At 42.0% G+C, this 22,592-nt stretch overlaps 1 protein-coding gene and 1 long non-coding RNA gene across 2 annotated transcripts in view; one reads left to right on the top strand and one right to left on the bottom strand.

Annotated features, from left to right (window-relative positions):
- The window catches only part of MNS1 (meiosis specific nuclear structural 1), a 34,528-nt gene extending 20,313 nt beyond the window's left edge, over positions 1-14,215 (bottom strand). Inside the window, exons 1-4 of the mRNA XM_075857963.1 lie at positions 13,832-14,215; positions 11,600-11,815; positions 6,031-6,158; positions 2,498-2,600 (exon numbers count right to left, since the gene is read on the bottom strand). Of these exons, the coding sequence (XP_075714078.1) occupies positions 2,498-2,600; positions 6,031-6,158; positions 11,600-11,815; positions 13,832-13,837 (453 nt within the window). The 5' untranslated portion in view covers positions 13,838-14,215. The remainder of the gene's footprint in view (positions 1-2,497; positions 2,601-6,030; positions 6,159-11,599; positions 11,816-13,831) is intronic.
- On the top strand, positions 14,011-19,513 carry LOC142749648 (uncharacterized). The gene is made up of 3 exons (XR_012882438.1): positions 14,011-14,394; positions 17,739-17,812; positions 18,834-19,513. It is a non-coding gene; the product is annotated as an uncharacterized LOC142749648 (long non-coding RNA).
- The last annotated feature ends 3,079 nt before the right edge of the window (positions 19,514-22,592 follow it).

The raw sequence follows: 22,592 nt of genomic DNA, 5'->3' as shown, positions 1-22,592 counted from the left end.
TTCTATTTTGCATGTTAATATCTCACATAATTCTTGTCTCTTGGTCAATAATCTATTACTTGGCCTTCGGTCGCCATGCTAGCCATCTGAAAACCTCACGATTTTATTGGGAGGTCTGACGATGTTCTAGAAACCCCTAAAATGCAGCGATTGCAATCGATCACCGCATTTAAGGGGTTAATTGCCAAAATCACCGAAAATGAGCCGCTGATCGGCAACGGTGGAGTGTCAGCTGTCGGAGACAGCTGGCCTCCCGCTTCCACACTGTCGCCGACCGTGTGCACCGGGAACCGCGCAGTAACTGTACATCCTGGTGCGCTAAGACACTGGCCACCCGGACGTACAGTTGCGTCGTGGTGCGCCTAGGGGTTAACCTTCCCACCCTAGTTTTTCAGTAAAACTTTATAATGGCACGTATAAACAAAGCATTTTAAGCCAATAAAGAAGAGATTTGAGTGTAACTTATGGTTACCTTTAACTGGTTCCCGACCGCTGGCTGTGTTTTTACTGCCAGCGGTCAGGGTCCTTAAAACCCGAGCCATAGACTTTTTACGGCTCGGGTTTTAACTTGCTGCCCGCGCGATCGGGCAGCTGAATGTCGGGTCTCCGGCTGTCAGTGACTGCCGGGACCCTGAGGAGAGGATAGAAGCAGCTTTCGCTGCTTCTGTCTTCTCTGATGACTTGTACACAGCGCTCAATGAACGCTGTGTATAGGAATAGAGGCAGCAGCTGCGATGCTGTCACTATTCCTCCCGGTGTTCATGTAACTGGTCACATGATTGCCGGGTGCCGTTACTGACAGACGGCTGCTGGGTCTTACTAGACCCAGCACAGCCCTATTAGTGACAATCGTCACTATGAGAGGGCTGATTTCCCCTGTACCTGGGGCTGCTGTGCAGCCCCAGTTACAGTGGAAAAGATGGTGTAAAAGAAAGAAAAAAAATATATGATGTTCCCCAAAGGTCTTTTTTGACCTTTGAGGGACAGACCATAGTAATAATAAAATAAAAGTAAAGTAAAGTGCAACAAAAAATTTAGAATAAATACACATAAAATACCCATCCCAAAAAAACGTTCCCCTCCCGCCAATCATTGTTGTAACGCTAGCGCTGACCCAATTACCCTAATATAGACATGAAATATATTAAAATTTACGGTAGACAATGACGATCACAAATAAAAGGTCTATTTTAGGGTAAAACTATATTACCCAAAAAAAAATAGTTGAAACGTAAAAAAGCTTATTTTTTTACTATTATTTTCAAACTATGAATAAAAACTCTAAAATAGCAAAAAGGATGTGTATAAAAATGATAAAAAAAGAAACCTGCATTGTCTACGGAAAAAACGTCGCAAAAATCACGTAGTTAGCCCAACAAATAAAAACGTTATAGCCATTTAACTAACATGTTCTAAAAAGGGCTAAACGGTGTCTGGTCCTGAAGGCTCAAAATAGCCCGGTCCTGAACTGGTTAAATACACCATACATGTACACACAAAATCTAAAAATGTAAGAAAATTGCAAGGAAGGCAATTCCATAAAATAAAAACTACTCTCACAGAAAATGGCTCCCTCCTTCAGCAGACGATAGACAGATACACTTCACCATTATAACAGTAATGTGTCTAACATGCCTAGCAAGTTGCACTAAAGGGATTATGCCATGAGCGTTATATTAAAAAAAATTAGCACAATTTGGGCCATTTTTAATTCACTTTACGACACTCTTAATAAATCTCCACCAATACGTAGGTTTCCCAAGATAAATTCCCATGAAGAAAGTATTAAAGAGAACTTGTCACCAGAATTTCACCTATTGAACTCTACTCACCCCTCGCTGGCCGCTGCAGTCAAAAGTTCATTGCCGTTATCCCCTCTACTAAACTCCTCCTCTGACCATAAATAACGGTCTGCAAACGTTTTGCACCTTTTTTGGTAATAATCTGGCAGTCTCGTTCGTTCCTCTTCTTATACCCGCCCACCACCGAAAAATGGCCCGCCCTGAATGCCGAAATCTCGTCTGAGATAGCATGCATGTGCCCGTCACATATGGTCCGACACCCTTCCCTGCTTCACCCGGGCCTCAAATCCAGTTACTGCGCATGCGCCGCTATTGTGTCCCATGGTGCGCATGCACTGAGAACAGGACATCCATGCGCAAGCGCTGGATTTCGTATGTGCTGGGGGGAGGCGAGGAGCGGATACTCAAAAATAAAGAGGCGGTGTTAAATCGGAAGGGCTTGAGGATTGAAAATATGACTCTTTTCGAATGAAGATAGGACTCTTTATGCTCATTAGCATATGGCGCAAGGAACAGTAAAAAATTGAATCGGTACAGAGCTACTTAGAAGATAATTATAGGTTACATAAAAATGATTTTTCACCCACTACCACCGGGTATTGCTGGTTTAATAGGTGAAATGCTGGTGACAGGTTCCCTTTAAGTCATTTTCCTGTGCACCGGTGTATAAATCTGCAGCAAATGAACCACCTTACCATTTTCTCATAATTGTGAACTTCTTTTTCAGCAACTTGCGCAGCCCTCTCCCTTGCTAGATAGGCGGACTTCAGTTTCTGCTCCAATTCTCTGAGCTCAAGGCTATGAGAAAAGGAAAATCAGAAAATAATAAACAAGAATGAACCAGATCCAGTTAAAACTTTCAATACAATTATACTATACAGTATCAATAATATCCTAGATTTAACTATAAACATACATTTGGACTCACCAATCAATATAAACACATAGCATAGCAGCACTTCAACAGTTAAAGAATAGGGTGCTAGGCAAACTTAACCATAAGGCCATCATTGACCAAACCTGACCATAAATACATTATTAGAAAAGCTCCAGCACTTCCTGAATAATTCACGAAGTTTGAACTCCACCATTTAGTACAGAATTTTTAATTAAAGTATATTAGTAAGTTACTTTGTTCCACATAAATATATTATCGCAATGCAATTTTTGGTCCCCGGATGCTTTAACAACGGATCCACGGTCAGTGTTTCATGGCTGTTTTGCATCGATGTGTCTCAAAATTTAAATCCATTTCCTGGCCGTCTGACCGTTTTTCACCGCCATTTATCATCCGCTTTTTTCATGGACGTTCAAAAAAAATGGATGAATTGTATTGGTTAGGGTTTTCTTTCTCAGCCACCTAATGAACACCACAGTGCCCATGTAGATAGTGACGCAATACCACTGTAGATAGTACCACATTGCCCATTGTAGATAGTGCCAGTGCCTACATATAGTGCCCACTGTAAATAGTGCCACAGTGCACACATAGTGCCACAGTTCCCACTGTAGATAGAGCCCATAGTGCCACACACAGTGCCATGTAGATAGCGCCAGTGTCCCCTGAAGTTAGTGCCCATATAATGCCACAGTGCTCATGAAACTAGTGCTACACCCCTTGTATATAGCACCCCCGTCGACAGCACTACACCCCCTGCAGATAGCGCCACCCCCTGCAGATGGTACCATCCCCCCTGTACATAGCACCACACCCCACTGCAGATAGCGCCACTTCCCCTGTAGATAGTGCCTCTCCGCCTGTAGATAGCAGCACCCCCCCTATATGGCACCCCCTTCCTGTAGATAGCACCACTGTAGCTCTGACCGTGGATTCCGCTCCTATAGGGGGCCCTTGATTTATCTGTCCATGTATGGATAGTGATGCCAGGGTAGCGGAACCCCCCGGTCAGAATGTCGGCCGGGGAATCCGCTCCTAGAAAGAGCACTGATGTCACGGTCCATATATGTATAGTAACGCCAGGGGCTTCTCCAGTAGCGGAATCTCCGGTCAGAATGTTGGCCGGGGATTTCGCTCCTAGAGAGAGCCCTGTCGTCACTGTCCATATATGGATAGTGATGCCAGGGGCTTCTCCAGTAGCGGAAACCCCGGTCCGAGTGTCGGCCGGGGATTACTAGAGAGAGCCCCTGACGGTGGACAGTGACGTCAGGGGCTCTCTAGAAGCGGAATCCCCAGCACAGAGAGATCTGACCTTGGGGATTACGCTCCTAGTGGGAGTTTAGGTGGTGCTACAGGGGGAAGGGGGGTTTGATGCGATCTACAGGGGGGGTTGGCACTATTTACAGTGGAGATGTTGAGACGTCGGGGCCTCCCTCTAGGAGGGGAATCCGTGGCCAGAGTGCTGGCCGGGGATTCCGCTCCTAGAGGGAGCTTTGGTGGCGCTATCTACAGGGGTTTTGCGGGGTTTGTGTGTGGCGCTATCTACAGTGGGGGGTGTATTCCGGGGCTCTTAAAACCCAGGCAGACATGAGAGTGCAGCACTACTCACACTGAAGCAGCACTGCACTCATTAAACCCCGTACCAGGCTGCCAATGTTTATACACGTGTGACAACTGCACGGGACATCGGCAGCGGAACGTATATAGCCGTATGGCAGTTGTGAAGGGGTTAACATACCATATAATGTCCTGGGAAACTGAAAATAAATCCTTTGTTGTGTGGAATTGGAAAAAACTGTGATTCCTCCGTTGTTTTAAGGTAACTTTTTTACGGCTTTCACCGTGCAGTAAAAAAATCAACTTAAACGTTATTCTGCTAGTAAATATGATTATGGCGATATCAAATTTATATAATTTTTTTAAATGTATTACTGCTTTTCCAAAGAAAAACCATTTGTTAAAAGAATTTTGTGTCGCCATATTCTGAGAACCATTACTTTTTTTATATCTCCATCGTTTTTGAGAGGTGTGAGGGCTAATTTTTTGCAGGACGAGCTGTAGGTTTTATTGGTACCGTTTTTTTGCCACATACGACTTTAACATTTTATGAAAAAAAAATTGCAGCTAAGTTGCTTCTTTTTTTTACCTCACTTTAGAGGAGAATTGGGAAAACGAAGGTGGATTTTTTAATTTATTGTACACTACTAAAAAAATTTTTTAACTATTTTTAACAGATCACTGGTACAACACACTACAATGTATTGCAGTTTATTGTCATTTTTACCAGCTCCTGTTAAGCCCAGCCAGAGACAGGGTTTAACGGGAGCAGAAAGAATGCAGACCTGGGGGCCTTCAGTAGGCACTCTGACTGCCATGACAACCATCTGCACCACGTGATCAAGTAGCGTGGGGGGCGATGGGTTGTCAGAAAGAGGGGGACGGCCCGCTCTAACGGCTTAGATGCTACGGTCGCCATTGACCGTGGCATCTAAGTGGTTAGACGGACAGTTCTCTCTGTTGCTGGCCGTTAGTGCGAGGTGTCAGCTGTAATACACAGCTGACACCCGCAGCGTATGGCGCGGGCTCAGCCCGTGAGCAAGCTTCATACTTCAGCCCCCGCACCATGATGTACAGTGTCGTCATGGTGTGTTAAGGGGTTTCAAATTATCTATTGATTATAAATTATTATAGTGGTAGTCATGGCAGTGGATGTCACCAAAAATTCAGACTATGTGCCAAAAAAGGGGAGTGGTAGTCTAAAACTGCCTCCAGAGACTGCTAGACGTCAGCACAATCTCATCCTAAATACAATGTAACACAGAACTCCAATCCAGCAGACTGAAGTTCTTCTTTACAGAGGGGCTGTCATCTCTTCTGCAGTGTCTATTTAAGTAAATCCCCATAAAGTAACAATTCTGGAACATATTTTCTTAAAACTATGCGTTGTGCCATTCCGGTTATTCCTCCTAGAAATGTATGAATAAATTGACAACTGGGTGTTACAATTCCTCTTGTCTAAGAGGCGTGTCCCTACACAGTCTCACTCAGCACTTATTGGACTTGCCAGTCTATATAGGGGCACACCCCCAACTGGTAACTCCCAGTTGTCAACTAATTCATACATTTCTAGTAGAAATAACCGAGAAGCGGTACAATGTAGAGTTCTATGGAAAGATGTTCCAAAATCGTTATTTTATGGGGAATACAATTGATTACTAAACCAGACCTGTCAGGAGAGGTGACCAATCCTCTTCAATACGGTAAATATATATATATATATATATTTATTGACACTATGTAAGTTATTATTAGACAAATTAAATACATTACCTGTTCTCTCTTATTTGTTGCCTCATTTTTTCATCTTTTAGTTGCTCGTGTTTTATTCTTGCCAGCTCCTGTGCCATTCTCCCTTCTTGCTCCAGCTGTAACTCTTTAAGGCGTTTGGTTTCCTCAGCCTGTGTTTAAACAAAGGAAATTCGTGAAGTTATTTTTATTTTAAGAAAAGTAACTATTTTTCTCGGCACCAGTAATTGTACCATATAATCTAGTGGAAAACCGGAAAAAAAGTTATTTGTGGGTGGGACGATAGGAAAAAAACAGAAATTCCTCAATCTTTTGGGGGGTTTTGTTTTTACGGCGTTCACTGTGCAGTAAAAATGGCATGTTAACTTTATTCAGCGGGTCAATATGATTATGGTGATACAAAATTTATATGGGTTTATGTTTTACTACTTTTACAAGGAAAAAACGGATTGTTAAAAATAAAATTTAAGCTGTGTCGTCATATTCTGAGAGCCATAACTTTTTAATTTTTATGTCGATTGAGCGGTATGAGGGCTTACTTGTTGCGGGGCCATTTTAGTACCATACTATTAGTACAGTTTTGCGGTACATTAGACTTTTTGATCACTCTTTATCCATTTTTTTGTGGGAGATGAAGTGACCAAAAAACAGCGATTCTGGCAGTTTTATGTTTTTACGGCGTTCACCTTGTGGACTAAATAATGATGTATTGTAATAGTTCGGACTTTTACGGACGTGTCAATATCAGTTATGTTAATTTTTTATTTATTTTACATTGTGCTTTTTTAAATAAAACTTTAATTTACTGTTTTTTTTACCTGTCCCCCTCGTGGACTTGAACCAGTAATCGCTTGCATGATATACTGCAATACTAATGTTTTGCAGTATATCGTGATAATGACACTCTCCTATGAAACCCTGCCAGAGGCCCCCAGGTTGCCATGCCGACCTCCGATCACGTCGCAGGTGGCCGTTGCAACGTTACAGGGGGCCGCCCCCGTTTCTAGCCATTTAAATGCTGTGGTCGCTATTGACTGCGGCATTTAAAGGGTTAAACGAGAGGGATCGCGCTCGAGTGGGATCCCTCTTGTTATCCTGAAGTGTTACACGCTCGTTCTATGGAGCCCGTGAGCCCGCTCCATACTCCCTCACTTGATGCGCACCGTATATATACAGCAGACGTCGGGAAAGCGTATTTTCACACGTCTTAACAAATTACGTCTGAAATTACGGAGCTGTTTTCAGGCGAAAATAGCTCCTGAATTTCAGACGTTTTTGCAAGTACTCGCGTTTTTCGCAGCGTCCATTACGGACGTAATTGGAGCTGTTTTTCAATGGAGTCAATGAAAAACGGCTCCAAAAAAGTCCAAATAAGTGACATGCACTTCTTTGACGTGGGCGTCTTTTTACGCGCCGTCTTTTGACAGCGTCGCGTAAAATTACACCTCGTCTGAACAGAACATCGTAAAACCCATTGCAAGCAATGGGCAGATGTTTGTAGGTGTAGTGGAGCCGTCTTTTCAGGCATAATTTGACGCGTAAAACGCCTCCATTACGTCTGAAAATAGGCCGTGTGAACATACCCTAAGGGTTTAAAGTCAACTAGAGAAGAACATGTTGCCAATTATATTACTATAAAACTGTTGGAATATGTTAATATATAAATAATTTTCATTGGCATTGATCATCTTCAGTAGGAAATCCGCAACGTCCATTATGACCTCCATGACTACTACTAGAGCCTCTACTCGTAATTATACTGTGACAAAGTGTTTGATATCTCATAGGCCTCCCTGTATCTGCTGTTCCAGAAACAGTGCCACTCTTGTCCACAGGCTGAGTCTGGTATTGCTGGTCATGCCAATTTATTTGAATAGAGCCGAGCAGCAACGCCAAACACAACCCATGGACAAGAATGGCACTGTTTCTGAAAAAAAACAAAAAAAAAAACAGATAATTTTTTCTATTTTAAGGCCAACCTCTTTAACCCCTTCCCACCGAAGCCATTTTTCGGATTAGAATTTTTCGCTTTTTTTCCTCCCCACATTCCAAAAGCCATAACATTTTTACTTTTCCGTTGATATAGCCGTACGAGGGCTTGTTTTTTGAGGACGAGTTGTTGTTTTTCAAGGTATCATTTATTGTACAATATAATGTACTGGAAAACTGGAAAAAATTTAACCGTACGGTGGAATGAGAAAAAAAAACTGTGATTCCTCCATTGTTTTTTGGGTTTTGTTTTTACAGAGTTCCCCGTGAGGTAAAATTGACATGTTAACTTTATTCTGCGAGTCAATCCGATTATGGCGATACCAAATTTAACAGTTAGAAATAAAATTTCCGTCACCATATTTCCGTCAATTGAACGGAATGAGGGCTTATTTTTTGCAGGGTGAGTTGTAGTTTCTATTGGTACAATTTTTGGATACATGAGACTTTTTGATCACTTTTTATTAAATTTGTTTGTGGGAGATGAGGTGACCAAAAAACAGCGATTCTGGTATTTTCTTTTTTTGTTCTTACCGCGTTCACCGTGCTTTTGGGGACAATTGGAAAGTTTTTTTTTTTTTACTTTTAATATTATTATTTATATATTAAAAAAAACTGTATTTAATAGAGGCAGGGCTTAATAGGTGTACAAAGATGGCATCCTTCCGTGATGCGCAGCAGAATATCTGCTGTTGAATATTCTATCGCTGGTAATTAGGCCAGAGTGACCAAGATACGGACCCCTGAGGATGAGTATTTGAAACGCGTAGGGTCGTTTTTGTATATGGGATTGTTGCATAGGGGACAGTAGCATTATGGTGGACCCAGCGCTAGGAGATTCCGGTGTTGATCACGGACCCTGGTGTGTTCTTGGGGCTCGTACTATTGTTGTGCCCAGGTTAAATGCTGATTCCGGTGAATATCGGTATAAACACTGAGATATACTTATCTAAATGATTCAGTGTTTACTGTTTAATACATTTTTTAATATACACGGTGGGGCTTTTTTCACAGTGGTGTGTTACCCCTGTTTTTAGCGAGTTACTATAATAAAAGGTATATTTTACTCAAATGTCACTTCAGTGAATTTCCAAAGATGGCAGACAACCATCAGTACCCTGTGATAGTGTTTTGCGGGGGGTCAATGGTACATCAGAGAAGGCGACCCCCTGTTTTTAACAGCTTAGATGTCACGGTCGCTATTGACATACAGCCGACATGCTAGTCTTATGAAGCTGGCTTCATAAGCCCGTGGGCTGGCTTCATACTTCCCCTAAAGTATACGACGGATGTTGGGAAGGGGCTAAAGGAGTTGTCCCATATACTTTCGGTTTTAATTCTTCACAGTTTTCATGATCTCTACTTGTTGTTATTCAGTAGGAGCATTTATTGTTTACTCCCAGTGGATAATATTCTGTCTATGGTCATGTGATGGACAAACAGGTGCTGGGATCGCTACAGTTAGGCTGGATTCACACAAGCATGTTCGGTCCGTAAAGGACGGAACGTATTTCGGCCGCAAGTCCCGGACCGAACACCCTGCAGGGAGCCGGGCTCCTAGCATCATAGTTATGTACGACGCTAGGAGTCCCTGCCTCTCTGTGGAACTACTGTCCCGTACTGAAAACATCATTACAGTACGGGACAGTTGTCCTGCAGCGAGGCTGGGACTCCTAGCATCGTACATAACTATGATGCTAGGAGCCCGGCCCCTGCAGTGTGTTCGGTCCGGGACTTGCGGCCGAAATACGTTCCGTCCATTACGGACCGAACATGCTCGTGTGAATCCAGCCTTACTGTATGTGTATCAGAGCTGTGTCTTCTTGTAACAGCGATCTAAAGGACTGTTACCAGTAGATCACTGTCATCAGTAAACTGTATTTATGCGGGACAGTAGGGAACACATAGGTAATAAGTTCCCTGCTAACCTGTATCCCTATAGTAAAAAAATAAAAATAAATTATTAATATATAAATGCATTGAAATATAATACAAAATAATAACTAAAATTAGAAAAAAAAAAACCCCTCTTCAAAATAAAGGTCCACACCTCCCCAAACTAACACACACCAGTTTTAGACATTCTGCGTGATACGAACTCGTTTTGCATGGACGTCAGGTGCTCCGGTATTAATATGTTACTGTCAGGCAGAATGTACGTTGCGCCAAACATTAAATAATTACTCCCGGCCACCAATTTTAGACTGCTCGACCTTGACCATATCTACTTTTGCTCCTCTACTAAAATATTTCTGTATTTAGAGGATTATAATCCGTGTACAGATGCTGCGTCAAAAGCTAAGGGAGGAGATACATTTAGAGCTAAAATAGGGTCTTTGTTGTCGGCGCTATAGCGACGTTATACATTACACATATTTAACATCATTATGAGAATAAAAGGATTAATTTGTGTGGTAAATATTACTCATTGAACAAATTCTCTTAAAACAGAGCATGAATAAATAAGGAAAAACAGTATTTTTTTCCCGTTTGACCATTTTTCCCTAAAAAAGACCTACAAAATTAATACTGTCTCCAGTTTTAAATGGTAAGAAAGCCCTATGTGTCCTGCAAAAAAAGGAACAAAAAAATGTGAGGGTAGACTAAGAAACCTGCCCCCCCAAAAAAATATTTCTGCCTGCAAAAAAACCTCTGTGTGAACAGGGCCTTAGAATGCTGCATTCCAAAAGGTATAATTTTGCCCTGGTCATAAAGGCCCAAAACACCCTTGGTCATGAATAACGGTGTACCTAACTTTGCAGAATAAGCAGTCATGTGTTTATACATGTGAAATAACACTATTTCTGGCTATTATATGACATATTTAGCAGTTTTCCCCTCTGCAGGCTCCATCTATAATTCTCAGATGTCTCTGAGCTAGTTGGCGGAGCCTAACTGCTATCATGTCTTCTATACACTTCACATATAGAATAGGAGAAGCTGCAGCTGCATGAAGATTATACAGCAGTAATGAGCAATGTAGCTGAGAATCCAGCAATAGGGTGAGAAAAAAATAATACTTACCAAAAAGCTGTAGAGCGTATCTGTGTCTTTCTCACTCTGTTCCTACTCCCCCCTCCATAGACTTGCATGGGCGGCGTGTCTGACTTACTCTGCTCCCTCTTCCTTCTACATTGAGTTCTATGGTCAGCATCTGTCTCCTCTCTCTGTTTCTGCTCCCTCCTCCCCTCTCAATAGACCACTATTGGCAGGTAGTGGGGAAACACCCCCCCCCCCCACTCCGTCAATTCTGTTCTGTAATTGGGGACAGATTTTTCTTGACAACAGGGGGTGGACAGCAGGTTACAGGAAGGGAGACACTTAGTGGTTGTAACCACACAGAATTTGCATGGATAAAATAACTACATTTGAAACAGTAAGTAAATTACAAAAGTTGATATCTATCAGGTATACTATTAGATTGGCATAAGTTATTCGAAAAATTAGTGTCTGCAATCGTTATTTATATTGTTGTCTATATCTCCTTTTTCAACACATTCCCACAAAACCAGATTTGTGAAAATGAAAAAGCACACAATTTCATGACTCGGAACTCATATCCCGCTATAAATCTCCCCTCAGCAAAGAACTAAACAAGTCTTACCTGCTGGAGCGTCTCCTCTATCCTTCTCTCCTGTTCTTCATCTTGCAGCCTCCTCAGAAATCGCTTCTTCTCCACACGGTCCTCGCTCTTTAAGCAAGCCCCCATTGTCTGTTCTTGGTTCAGTTTCTTGATTTGGTCCTCCCGAATAAATTCTTGGCGCCTAGCATCTGCTATCATCTTCTCCCTTTGACTGTAGGACATACTTCTCTTTGAAACCTAATAAGATAAACATATGGGGGAGATTTATCAATAGTGTTATTAGGCTGAATTCACACTGCTCCTGGCGCATATGCCAAACGTATCTGTAGGCCCAAAATTACCCAACAGAGGGCAAAAGAGTGTCCATTTAGCCTTTGTCGGGCTGATGTACGATGGCATAACTATTCTCAACTGTATGGAATCAATACCGAGGCAACCTGCAAAAGAATGTATACTGTGCGGTATGTTATTTTTAACATGAGCGCCTATGGGCGACGGGTGCCAGTATATACCTTCACAGTGGAATCTGTTGAAGATATATGTCGGAATATGCCGCCGTATACCTCCAGTGTACACTGTGAATAGACCCTTATATGCATACATTTAGAGAAAAATAAGCAAATTTTGCCAGATTTATCAAAATAGTGTAATCCCTACATAACTGTATGTACCTCAAATACTCACAAGGGTTCTCTCTACTTTGAAGGGGTTTTCCAGTATTATGCAAATAAAACTTAATGGGATTTAACCAGGATATAGGCCATCAATAGCGCAGATTGGACCCCCACAATGATCAGCAGAAAAAAGGCACCCCGCCTCTTCACCGCTGTACCTAGCGTAGCACACGATTTTATAAAAACTGGCTCGGTTTTGCTGCAATTACAAAAATATCTGTAAAAAAACTGTTTCAAAATAATTCATGTAATAAACCCCTAATGGAAATCCTCAAAACATGAGCTGTTGGGGTTGCTTGAAGATTGGAGTGGGAAAAGGTGGCATAGGTCATCATTGTTAAAGCCTAAAAAAACACTTTAATTATAGTATGTTATTCAACTTTGTAATATGCTATATTGATTCCTCACTATGTCCAAGACTGCTGCTTGCTTTCAATGAATGGTAACATTTGTGTTTAAGTTAATTGACTGAAAATGCTTCCTGATTATGTTCTGCTCACACCAAAGTAGACTCATTAATAGAGAGCTCAAAAATTGTTAACTAGCTATGCACCTGTGTATCCATTCACTGACAGCAAACAGAGATCTTGCACCTAGTGAGGAATTGTTCGGTTGTTGACTTTCTCTGGATTAACACACTAAACGAATAATGGGCTTTAATAAGTTTTTGATTATTTCTGTACAAATTTTTTTTTACATTTGCTTTGCCACTAGATAAAACCAAGTGATCAGTACGGGGGACGTGGTTGAGCCCCCTTCCCCAAGTTACTCATATGCACCTCGAAAGTCAGATATCAAAAGGCTCGCAATAGTAAAAAAGAAATTTAAAAAAATCTACTATACGTACCATGAGATTTCTATGCCATTCCCAAAGCACTATCAGTAACTGCCCACAGCACTAATGTCAGTATGTCCGATACATCTCCTGGCGCCAGCGATTAGCTTCGGGGGTCCTGCCATGCTGGACAACATCATGTTGCAAATTTTTGTTTGCTTGTATGTGTGGGTGTTTTTTTTTAAATCTTTTTTGGGATTTATTCAAATGAATTATTTTATTTCTTCGCACATTTTTTATTGGGGTTTTGTGATCTCATTTGCTCTTTTGCAGTTTCTAGTATTTCACTATTTTTGATGAATTCTATTTTTTTGCACTTTATTTGATCACTTTTTTTACAAGTATGTTTTATTTTATCTTTTTCATGACTGAATGGTTTGGGCGCCGATATACCAATTTTGCACGGCCGCCGATACACACCGCTTCGTCCAACGCTTTTCAGAATCTCCTAATTCTCATAATTTGGTAAGTATGATGACAACGCTGTGACATAAATGTCTGATCGCCAGCAGAACCGCACTGATCCTGAATACTGGGGTTCTCGGTCCTGTTCTTGGTGGGGAGGGGGCCATTTATGATGGTAATGCCTGAAATCATGTCATGTGCTCAGTGTATTCCTGTTATATGAGCTAGAACGATCATCATATGTACTGGCAGATTATTTATACCCTGGTATAACGCAACCTCCTTTATTATACACAGTTCATGGTGATGTAATGTCACAGTCGCGTTTTCCCTCCTTACCATCATTGCTGCTCCGACTCAGAACCCGCGTTTATCCCGGGTGCGCCACTTCTTCCTCTCGCACCGCTCCTGTTTAACCACGTTACTCAGGTTACCAGGTCTCCAAGGACATTCCCCGCCCATTTGTCACACGTGACCTACTCATCACTTCTAATAGTCGCTATGATTTTGATTCTGAACGGATACCGGGAGCGATCAAACGATATCAACAATACATTATACTTAGGAAAACGACCAAGCGTTATGATTTTCACTAAGCAGCTCGTATTTGTTTTACTGCATTGTGCAGAGGAGGATTTGTAATTTTTATTAGCGCCATCTAACGCGCATCAGCGGGAACTGTAATATCACGACAGTTTATTCTTCCTGCGCTACAGGTCATGATCACGTGAGACATGACATCACTGGCCCAGCCTACTAGAATACAGACGCACAGCTCCCAGCATGCCTCTGTGATGACGGCGTTTCCTGCGCGACCTGGACCTGAGCGGGCTTTTTCTACGGCGTCGCGCATAACCTCTTGTAGACGCATTATATCCCTGCTAGCTTCCTGCGCTCTCGTGGTGGGTAACGTGTTCTTGCGCCGTTTTACATGTTCATTACGTCTTTGCTGATGGGGAGCCGGTTTGCTGCAGGGGTGGGCTATTCTGCACACATATATGTTTATTCTGTTCACATGTAAACATCAGAACACTACTAAAACGAATTCAATAACCTAGGAAGGAAGAGCGGCACTCGCCCAAAACGACTATTGCTTTTCTTCATTGCTCAGCACTAAAAAACCAAACCTCATGCACACGACCGCGTGCGTCCGTCCGATGACACGGAAACCTCTCATGCACAATGAAAATATAACAAGACACATATTGTACGTCAACCCTCTAAGGGTATGTTCACACGTCAACGTCCATTACGGATGAAATTACGGAGCTGTTTTCAGGCGAAAGTAGCTCCTGAATTTCAGACGTAATTGCTCGTACTCACGTTTTTCGCGGCGTCCATTACGCATGTAATTGGAGCTGTTTTTCAATACAGGGTGGGCCATTTATATGGATACACCTAAATCAAATGGGAATGGTTGGTGATGTTAACTTCCTGTTTGTGGCACATTAGTATATGGGAGGGGGGAAACTTTTCAAGCTGGGTGTTGATCATGTCGGCCATTTTGAAGTCGGCCATTTTGTATCTAACTAGTTTTTTCAATGGGAAGAGGGTCATGTGACACATCAAACTTATTGAGAATTTCACAAGAAAAACAATGGTGTGCTTGGTTTTAACGTTACTTTATTCTTTCATGAGTTATTTACAAGTTTCTCTTTGTTTACAGCCATTGACATGTCGCAGAGGTTAACACGTGAGGAGCAGATAGAAATTGTGTTGATGTCTGGTGAACGCAGTACCCGGGTCATTGTAGCAGATTTCAATGCAAGACACCCTACGAGACCACCCATCTCCCATGCTACTGTTTCTAAACTGCTTGCCAAGTTTCGTGAAACTGGTTCAGTGTTGGATTTGCCCAAATGTTGACGCATTAAAACTGTCACAAAGGGTATGTGCACACACACTAAGTCCGTAATTGACGGACGTATTTCGGCCGCAAGTACCGGACCGAACACAGTGCAGGGAGCCGGGCTCCTAGCATCATAGTTATGTACGATGCTAGGAGTCCCTGCCTCGCTGCAGGACAACTGTCCCGTACTGTAATCCTGTTTTCAGTACGGGACAGTTGGAGAGTGGCATCAGTCGAACATCCCTTCGGCGGATATTAGCTACTCACAAATGGCACCCTTACAAACTCCAGCTGCTGCAGCACCTCAACGAGGATGACCCAGATCGGCGCACAGAATTTGCAGAATGGGCAAAACAAAAATTGGAACAGGACCCTCAGTTTACACGAAACAGCAACTGAAACTACGGATACTGGAAGCCTGTGCTAGCATTTCTTCTGCGGTGTTGCTATCAGTGTGTGAAGAGTGGGAGAAGAGGGTTGCATTGACAATCCAACACAATGGGCAGCACTTTGAACACATTTTATAAGTGGTCAGAAACTTGTAAATAACTCATGAAAGAATAAAGTAACGTTAAACCAAGCACACCATTGTTTTTCATGTGAAATTCTCGATAAGTTTGATGTGTCACATGACCCTCTTCCCATTGAAAAAACTAAAGTTGGATACAAAATGTCCGACTTCAAAATGGCCGCCATGGTCAACACCCAGCTTGAAAAGTTTCCCCCCTCCCATATACTAATGTGCCACAAACAGGACGTTAATATCACCAACCATTCTCATTTTATTTAGGTGTATCCATATAAATGGCCCACCCTGTAGAGTCAATGAAAAACGGCTCCAATTATGTCCCAAGAAGTGACATGCACTTCTTTGAGGCGGGCGTCTTTTTACGTGCTGTCTTTTGACAGCAGCGCGTAAAAAAAAAAAAAAAGCCTGTCCGCACAGAACACCGTAAGACCCATTGAATTCAATGGGCAGATGTTTGGAGCCGTATTTTCGGGCGTAAAACGCCTGAATTACGTCCGTAAATAGGTCGTGTGAACATACCCGTCCCTACAAAGGAGAAAACTTAAGGGTTCACACGGGCTATTTTTTATTATATCTATTATATCACTTCTTGAGCCGTTTTTGGAGCCATTTTTCATTGACTATAGAAAAACCGCTCCAAAAACGCAAGTTTGATTGAAAAACGGCAGAAAATCAGGAGCTGTTTTCCCTTGAAAACCGCTCTGTATTTTCAGCCGGTTTTTGTTAAGCGTGTGAACATACCCTTAGGGTATGTGCACACGAGAACTGGCTTTTACATCTGAAAAGACAGACTGTTTTCAGGAGAAACCAGCTGCCTTGTTTCAGACGTAAATGCTCCTCCTCGCATTTTGCGAGGCTTCTCTGACAGCCGTAAATTTTGAGCTGTGCTTCATTGACTTCAATGAAGAACGGCTCAAATTACGTTGCAAAGAAGTGTCCTGCACTTCTTTGCCGAGGCTGAATTTTTACGCGTCGTCGTTTGACAGCTGTCAAACGATGACGCGTAAATGACAGGTCGTCTGCACAGTACGTCGGCAAACCCATTCAAATGAATGGGCACATGTTTGCCGACGTATTGTAGCCCTATTTTCAGACGTAAAACGAGGCAGAATACACCTCGTTTACGTCTGAAAATAGGTCGTGTGAACCCAGCCTTAGCGTTACTAAAGTGATCCTTTCCCTGTAGTAATCGACCTACAATGCTCTCTAAACCTAGTATGAAGGCAACATATTGTTTTCCCAGTATAAAAATGTCCCAATGGACAAAAAATAACACAGTACAAAAGTGGTTTTGCAACTTATAAATTGGCGCACTGTCACATTTCAGTCCCCAAACTTTAGAAACGTAGACTTCATCTGTAATAGGATGTCAGTGAAATTTCTTAGATATTCCACCATCCTCTGTGAGTGATATTGCCAAGTGGAAGCATTTAGGATCCACAGCAATTCAGTCACGAAGCGTCAGACAAGATAAAGTTACGGAGCGGGATCGCTGAGTGCTGAGGTGCATAAAAGTAGTCACTGCTCTTCTGATTCAATTACTGCAGAGTTCCAAACCTCCTCTGGCATTAATATCTGCACAAAAACTGTGCCCGGAAGCTTCATGGCATGGGTTTCCATGGCTGAGCAGCCGCATGTAAGCCTCAAAATCTTGTAGAAAATCTTCCCAGAAGAGTGGAGGCTGTTTTATCTTCAAAGGGAGGACCAACTCCATATTAATGCCTATGGATATAGAATGGGATGTCATAAAAGCTCCTGTAGGTGTCCCAATACTTTTGTCCATATAGTGTACCTCTAACATGCGTGCATACATTATACAGACATTTTACACATCTACCATAGAGCTTTATATAACTTTTTCTTCCTAGGGGGAGCCATTCCTTCAGGAAGAGGAATCACTGTCTCGTGCTGAGAACGAAGGAGAGACGGCGGCAGTACTGCGGTAGATGTTTTACCTTCACTTCCTGACACCAATTCCTGCCAGAAATTCTGTTACATTATCTGAATTAACCCTGTGCTCTCTGCTCCCTTCTTAGCTTGTATGCTGCGGGTACAGTACTAAGCATGGGCTGGTGCTACATAGGGATGCCAACACCAATGCTGGGCATGATACAAAGCAGCCATAACCCACAATATACCACAAACGCATTGGTTAGCGCACTGTTTTTATGGTGGGAGAGGCAGGGCCACGGGTTGTTGTTCTTTGCAGCCTAAATTGGGTATAATGCATCTCGCTACAGGTCAAATTATTATTTGGGCGCTGAATCTCATAGGCCCCCTTACAGTTCTAGGCTGCAGAACATCGATGATCGTTCTCCACTGGTTCTTCTATTATTAAATCTATTTCATGGTTTTATTTCTAAATGGGCTAATATGTCACTATTGCACTTTATATATTTACTTTGTGCTGTTTTTAATACATTAAACTGATGCTGCGTTCTAGTCAAGTACTAGGCTTTGTAATTTCACGTGTGTCATCTATAAGCCTTAGCTTTTTTTTTCTGAGCAGCCCTTTATTGATTTCTTAGTGGTTTTTAATATAGATGGTTGTGTACTCTTGGAGATGACTTTTACCAAATGTTTACTGATTTTGTTTGGCATTCCCGTTTAGAACCCTCCCTTGTTACCATAGGAGATTTTTCATATTCCCTTAAGGTCTTGATTTTTACATGGAGGCACAGCAGAGGCTTTTTTTTAGATTCATGTGGAATATAGGAAATCCTTAAGAAAAGAAAATTTGGCATGCTCCATCGCGTCTTATTACGGAAAATACAGAAAATAAAACCTAGTACACGGTCCCTATGTACGTTGTACAGTCCTGTAGGGACTCCTATATGCACACAGTTTTGCCGTGTGCATTTGCCCTTTAAATAGTGCTTTTTAATGCAAACATGTTGAATTATTATGATTTTGAAAGCATTTTTATATATTCCTTATGTTTGTTTTATGGTTTTGTTTCTCAGAACACATAAGGTGACCACATAAATCTAGTCCCATACATAGACTTCCATCATTTTACCATGAATGCTGGAAACCATCCTGCTTCTTCCTCGACTGATGAACCAAAGGAGGATCGTAACACATCTGCCAAAAAAGCCAATAAGACCAAAAGGGATAAACACAATAAAAAAGTGGGAGCCAGTAATGAACCCCCCACAAGGGGGGGAAAAAAAGGTAAAAAATTGTTACAAGAGCGTGTGAAAGAGCGGAAGACGTACAGATGTAGTGAATGTGGGAAATGTTTTTCTCATGGCTCACACTTCGAGCGTCACCAGAAAACACACCAGGAAGTGACTACTCTTACTTGCTATGACTGCGGGAAAAAGTACTTGAAAAGATCTTCACTGATAAAACACCAAGAAACTAAATGCCAAAGAATATACTACGGAGTCACGTCAAAATCATTACCAAGACAGAGTAAAATGAAAAAAATGCCTGGAGTGATGGAGCCTTAAAGAAAGTATAATAAGACGTACAGTTTTACTTATTAGAACTCTAAATCTCTTATTTTCCTTTACAACTTTTTTTACTTACCAGTTTTTTCAAATAATTACTTACACTGGAATTTCATCATTTTTATAGGGTATAAGCTTTATTACCTTATGCTCTATTGTGACTAAATGTTAGTTTTGTTGAAATAAAAATAAAATCTGTCTGGGCTTGCTTCATGTGGTTTGTATACAAGTGAACCCCTTCCCGTCATAAACAACTTACAGATTTTCATTTGCGGTTTCACACTTCTCCAACGCCCACTTGGTCAAAAGTTAAACGCCCAGTTGGGCATGAAGAAAGGAATTAGCATAAATCTAAAATTGCTCATAACTTGGTCAAAAATGATTGTTTTTTATTTTGAAAAACGCTTATCTACATCACAGCGCCGATCAGATTATGTAGTAGATAGGACACTTATAATGTGGGGACAGAGCCTCTTTAACCCCTCAAGGACACAACCTGTTTTGGCCTTAAAGGGGTTTTCCCGTGAGACATTTATGACCTATTCACAGGATAGGTCATAAATGTCAGATAGATGCGGGTGCCACCTCTGGTACCCGCACCTATCAAGAACGGGGCCGCCTAAACCCCGTTCAGCCGCTCTGTGTTGTGGCTGAATGAGGTGAATTCTGACCAAGAATAAGGTTATATGTTCGTGAGTTACGTAAACAGCGTAGCTTGCTGAGCTGCGCTGTTTCCGTAACTACTGTTCACTACTATGGGAGTTATGTAAACAGCGTAGCTCAGCTGTTTTTCTAACTCCTGACCGTATAACCTGGGAGTCAGCAACATCAGACAAAGCTAGAACAGGGTTTTGGGGGCCCTGTTCTAGATATAGGTGTGGGTTCCAGAGGTGGGACCCACATCTATCGGACATCTATGACACATCCTGTGGATATGTCATAAATGTCTCTCATAGGAAAACCCCGTTCCGACATTTGTCGTAAGTATATGTCATGGAAAGCCAGTGCTTCCCGCAAATTGTCGTATACTTACGACAAATGGATGGCACCTGCTCAGAAGCTGAGTCGGTGCCATCATCCCTGGATGTCAGCTGTATCTTAAAGCTGACACCCTGCTGTAATGGCAGGGACAGACGTTGGCTTCGATCCCAGCCATTAACCCCTTAATCGCTGCATGTAAGGTGTTTGCAGCTCATCGGCACCCCAGCAATGGCTGCAACGGCAACTGGAGGCCTAATAGTGGCCTCCCGGTCTGCCTAGTACGAAAACCTTCCGGGCCTAAAAGGCTTCTGTAGCAGTCGGCAAGATGGCGCAGGCTCGAGATGAGCCGCGTTATCAGCGGTGGATGTCAGCTGTATGTTACAGCTGACATCCACCTGTAATGGCAGGAACCGGAGCTAGCTTAGATCCCTGCCATTAACCCCTTAGATGCAGCGATCGCTGCATCTTAGTGGTTGGTAGCGGATCGGCAGTTCTGCCCTGCAATCGCAGAGCTGCCGGCTGCTGCTATGGCGACAGGTTGCCTAACAATGGGCTCCTGCTCTGCCATTAGGATGCCGATTAGGCCCCGCCTGGAGGCGAAGCCTTATCGGCTTGCTTTCAGTGAATGATTGCAGGTCTAATACATTGCACTACATAGGTAGTGCAATGTATTAGAAAAAAAATCTGACAGTTGGACCTTCAAGTCCCCAAGTGGGACTAAAGAAAAGCGTAAAAAATATAAGAAAAGTTTCAAATAATAAAATAAACACTATCGCCCTTTTTCCCTTTATCAAGTCCTTTATTATTGAAAAAATAAACCATACATATTTGGTATTGCTGCGACCATAACGGCATGAACTATAAAAATGTTGTTTCATGCGGTGAACGACGTAAAAAAAAATAAAAAATTAAATTTCCAGAATTTGTTCTTATGGTCATTTGGCATTACAAAAATTTAAATAAGTGATCAAAAAGTCGCATGTATCCAAAAATCGTACCTATAAAAACTATAACTCGTCATAAGCCCTCATACAGCTCCGTCGGCTAAGAAGTTTAAAAGTTATGGCTCTTACGATATGGTGACAGAAAAAATACATTATTTTTACAAGAGTAATTTTATTGTGCAAAAAGTTGTAAAACATAAAGTGCTATAAATTAGGTATGGCTGGAATCTGACTGACCCGCCCAATAAAGTTAACATGTAATTTATAACGCATGGTGAATGCTGTATAAAAAAAACTAAATAACTATGCCAGAATTGCTGTCTTTTGGTCACCTTGCCTCTCAAAAAGTAGGATAAAATGTGATCAAAAAGTCGTTTGTACCCCAATATGGTACCAATAATAACTACAGCAAGTCCCGCAAAAAAACAGCCCTCGTGCAACTACGTCTATGGAAAAAAAAAATTTAGTTAAGGCTCCAAAAAGTCAGGAAATAAAAAAAAAAAATATGCAGTTGTGCCGGCCCGAGGGGAACATTTCTTCTGTTTCAAGGCCTTAAAATTAGGGAACCAGGAAGGGGAGAGCCCAAACATATCCGCTGGAAGCGAGGATGCCCATATTATACCAGGACAACACTTTCGCAGTAAATTTCCCCAAAGTGGTGCCGAGTGTGCACAAAAAGGAGAATAAGTAAGGACCATTTATCAGTGTGACACTGGCCTGTGCAGAAAGGCTTGCTTCACAGTGTAACACATATCTATGGATTATTTTATTGTTTTTTTTACCCCATTATTATACCACCTGACTATGCCCCTAATGTACTCTGCCCAGCTTACATGTACCCCCACATTATAAACTGAAATACCAGTAAAACTCCAAACAAAACTACTACCCAGCAAAATCCACGCTCCAAAAGCCAAACGGTTCTCCCTCCCTTTTGAACTCTACAGTGTGCCCAAACAGTAGTCTACGTACACATATATGGCATCACCATACCCGGAAGAACCCTTTTAACAGTTTTTGGGGTGTGTATCTCTAGTGGCACAAACTGGGCATGACATATTTGCCACTGAAATGGCATATCTAGGGAAAAATGTAAATTTTTACTTTGCACCATCCGCAGCGCAATCATTTTATGGAAAAGTCCTGTGGGGTGAAAATTCTCAACACCCCTTTATAAATGCCTTGAGGGGTGTAGTTTCCAAAATGGGGTCACTTCTCAGGGGTTTCTTTTATTATTTCACATCAGAGCCTCTGCAATTGTGAACCAATATAGTGTAAGTTGCCAAATTAGGCCTCAACTTCACATGGTACTCTTTCACTCCTGAGCCTGGTCGAATGTCCA

Source organism: Rhinoderma darwinii, chromosome 3, assembly GCF_050947455.1.
Source record: "Rhinoderma darwinii isolate aRhiDar2 chromosome 3, aRhiDar2.hap1, whole genome shotgun sequence".
NCBI lineage: Eukaryota > Metazoa > Chordata > Amphibia > Anura > Rhinodermatidae > Rhinoderma > Rhinoderma darwinii.
Note: the sequence above shows the minus strand (reverse complement) of the source record. Positions and strands in the feature narration are given on the sequence as shown.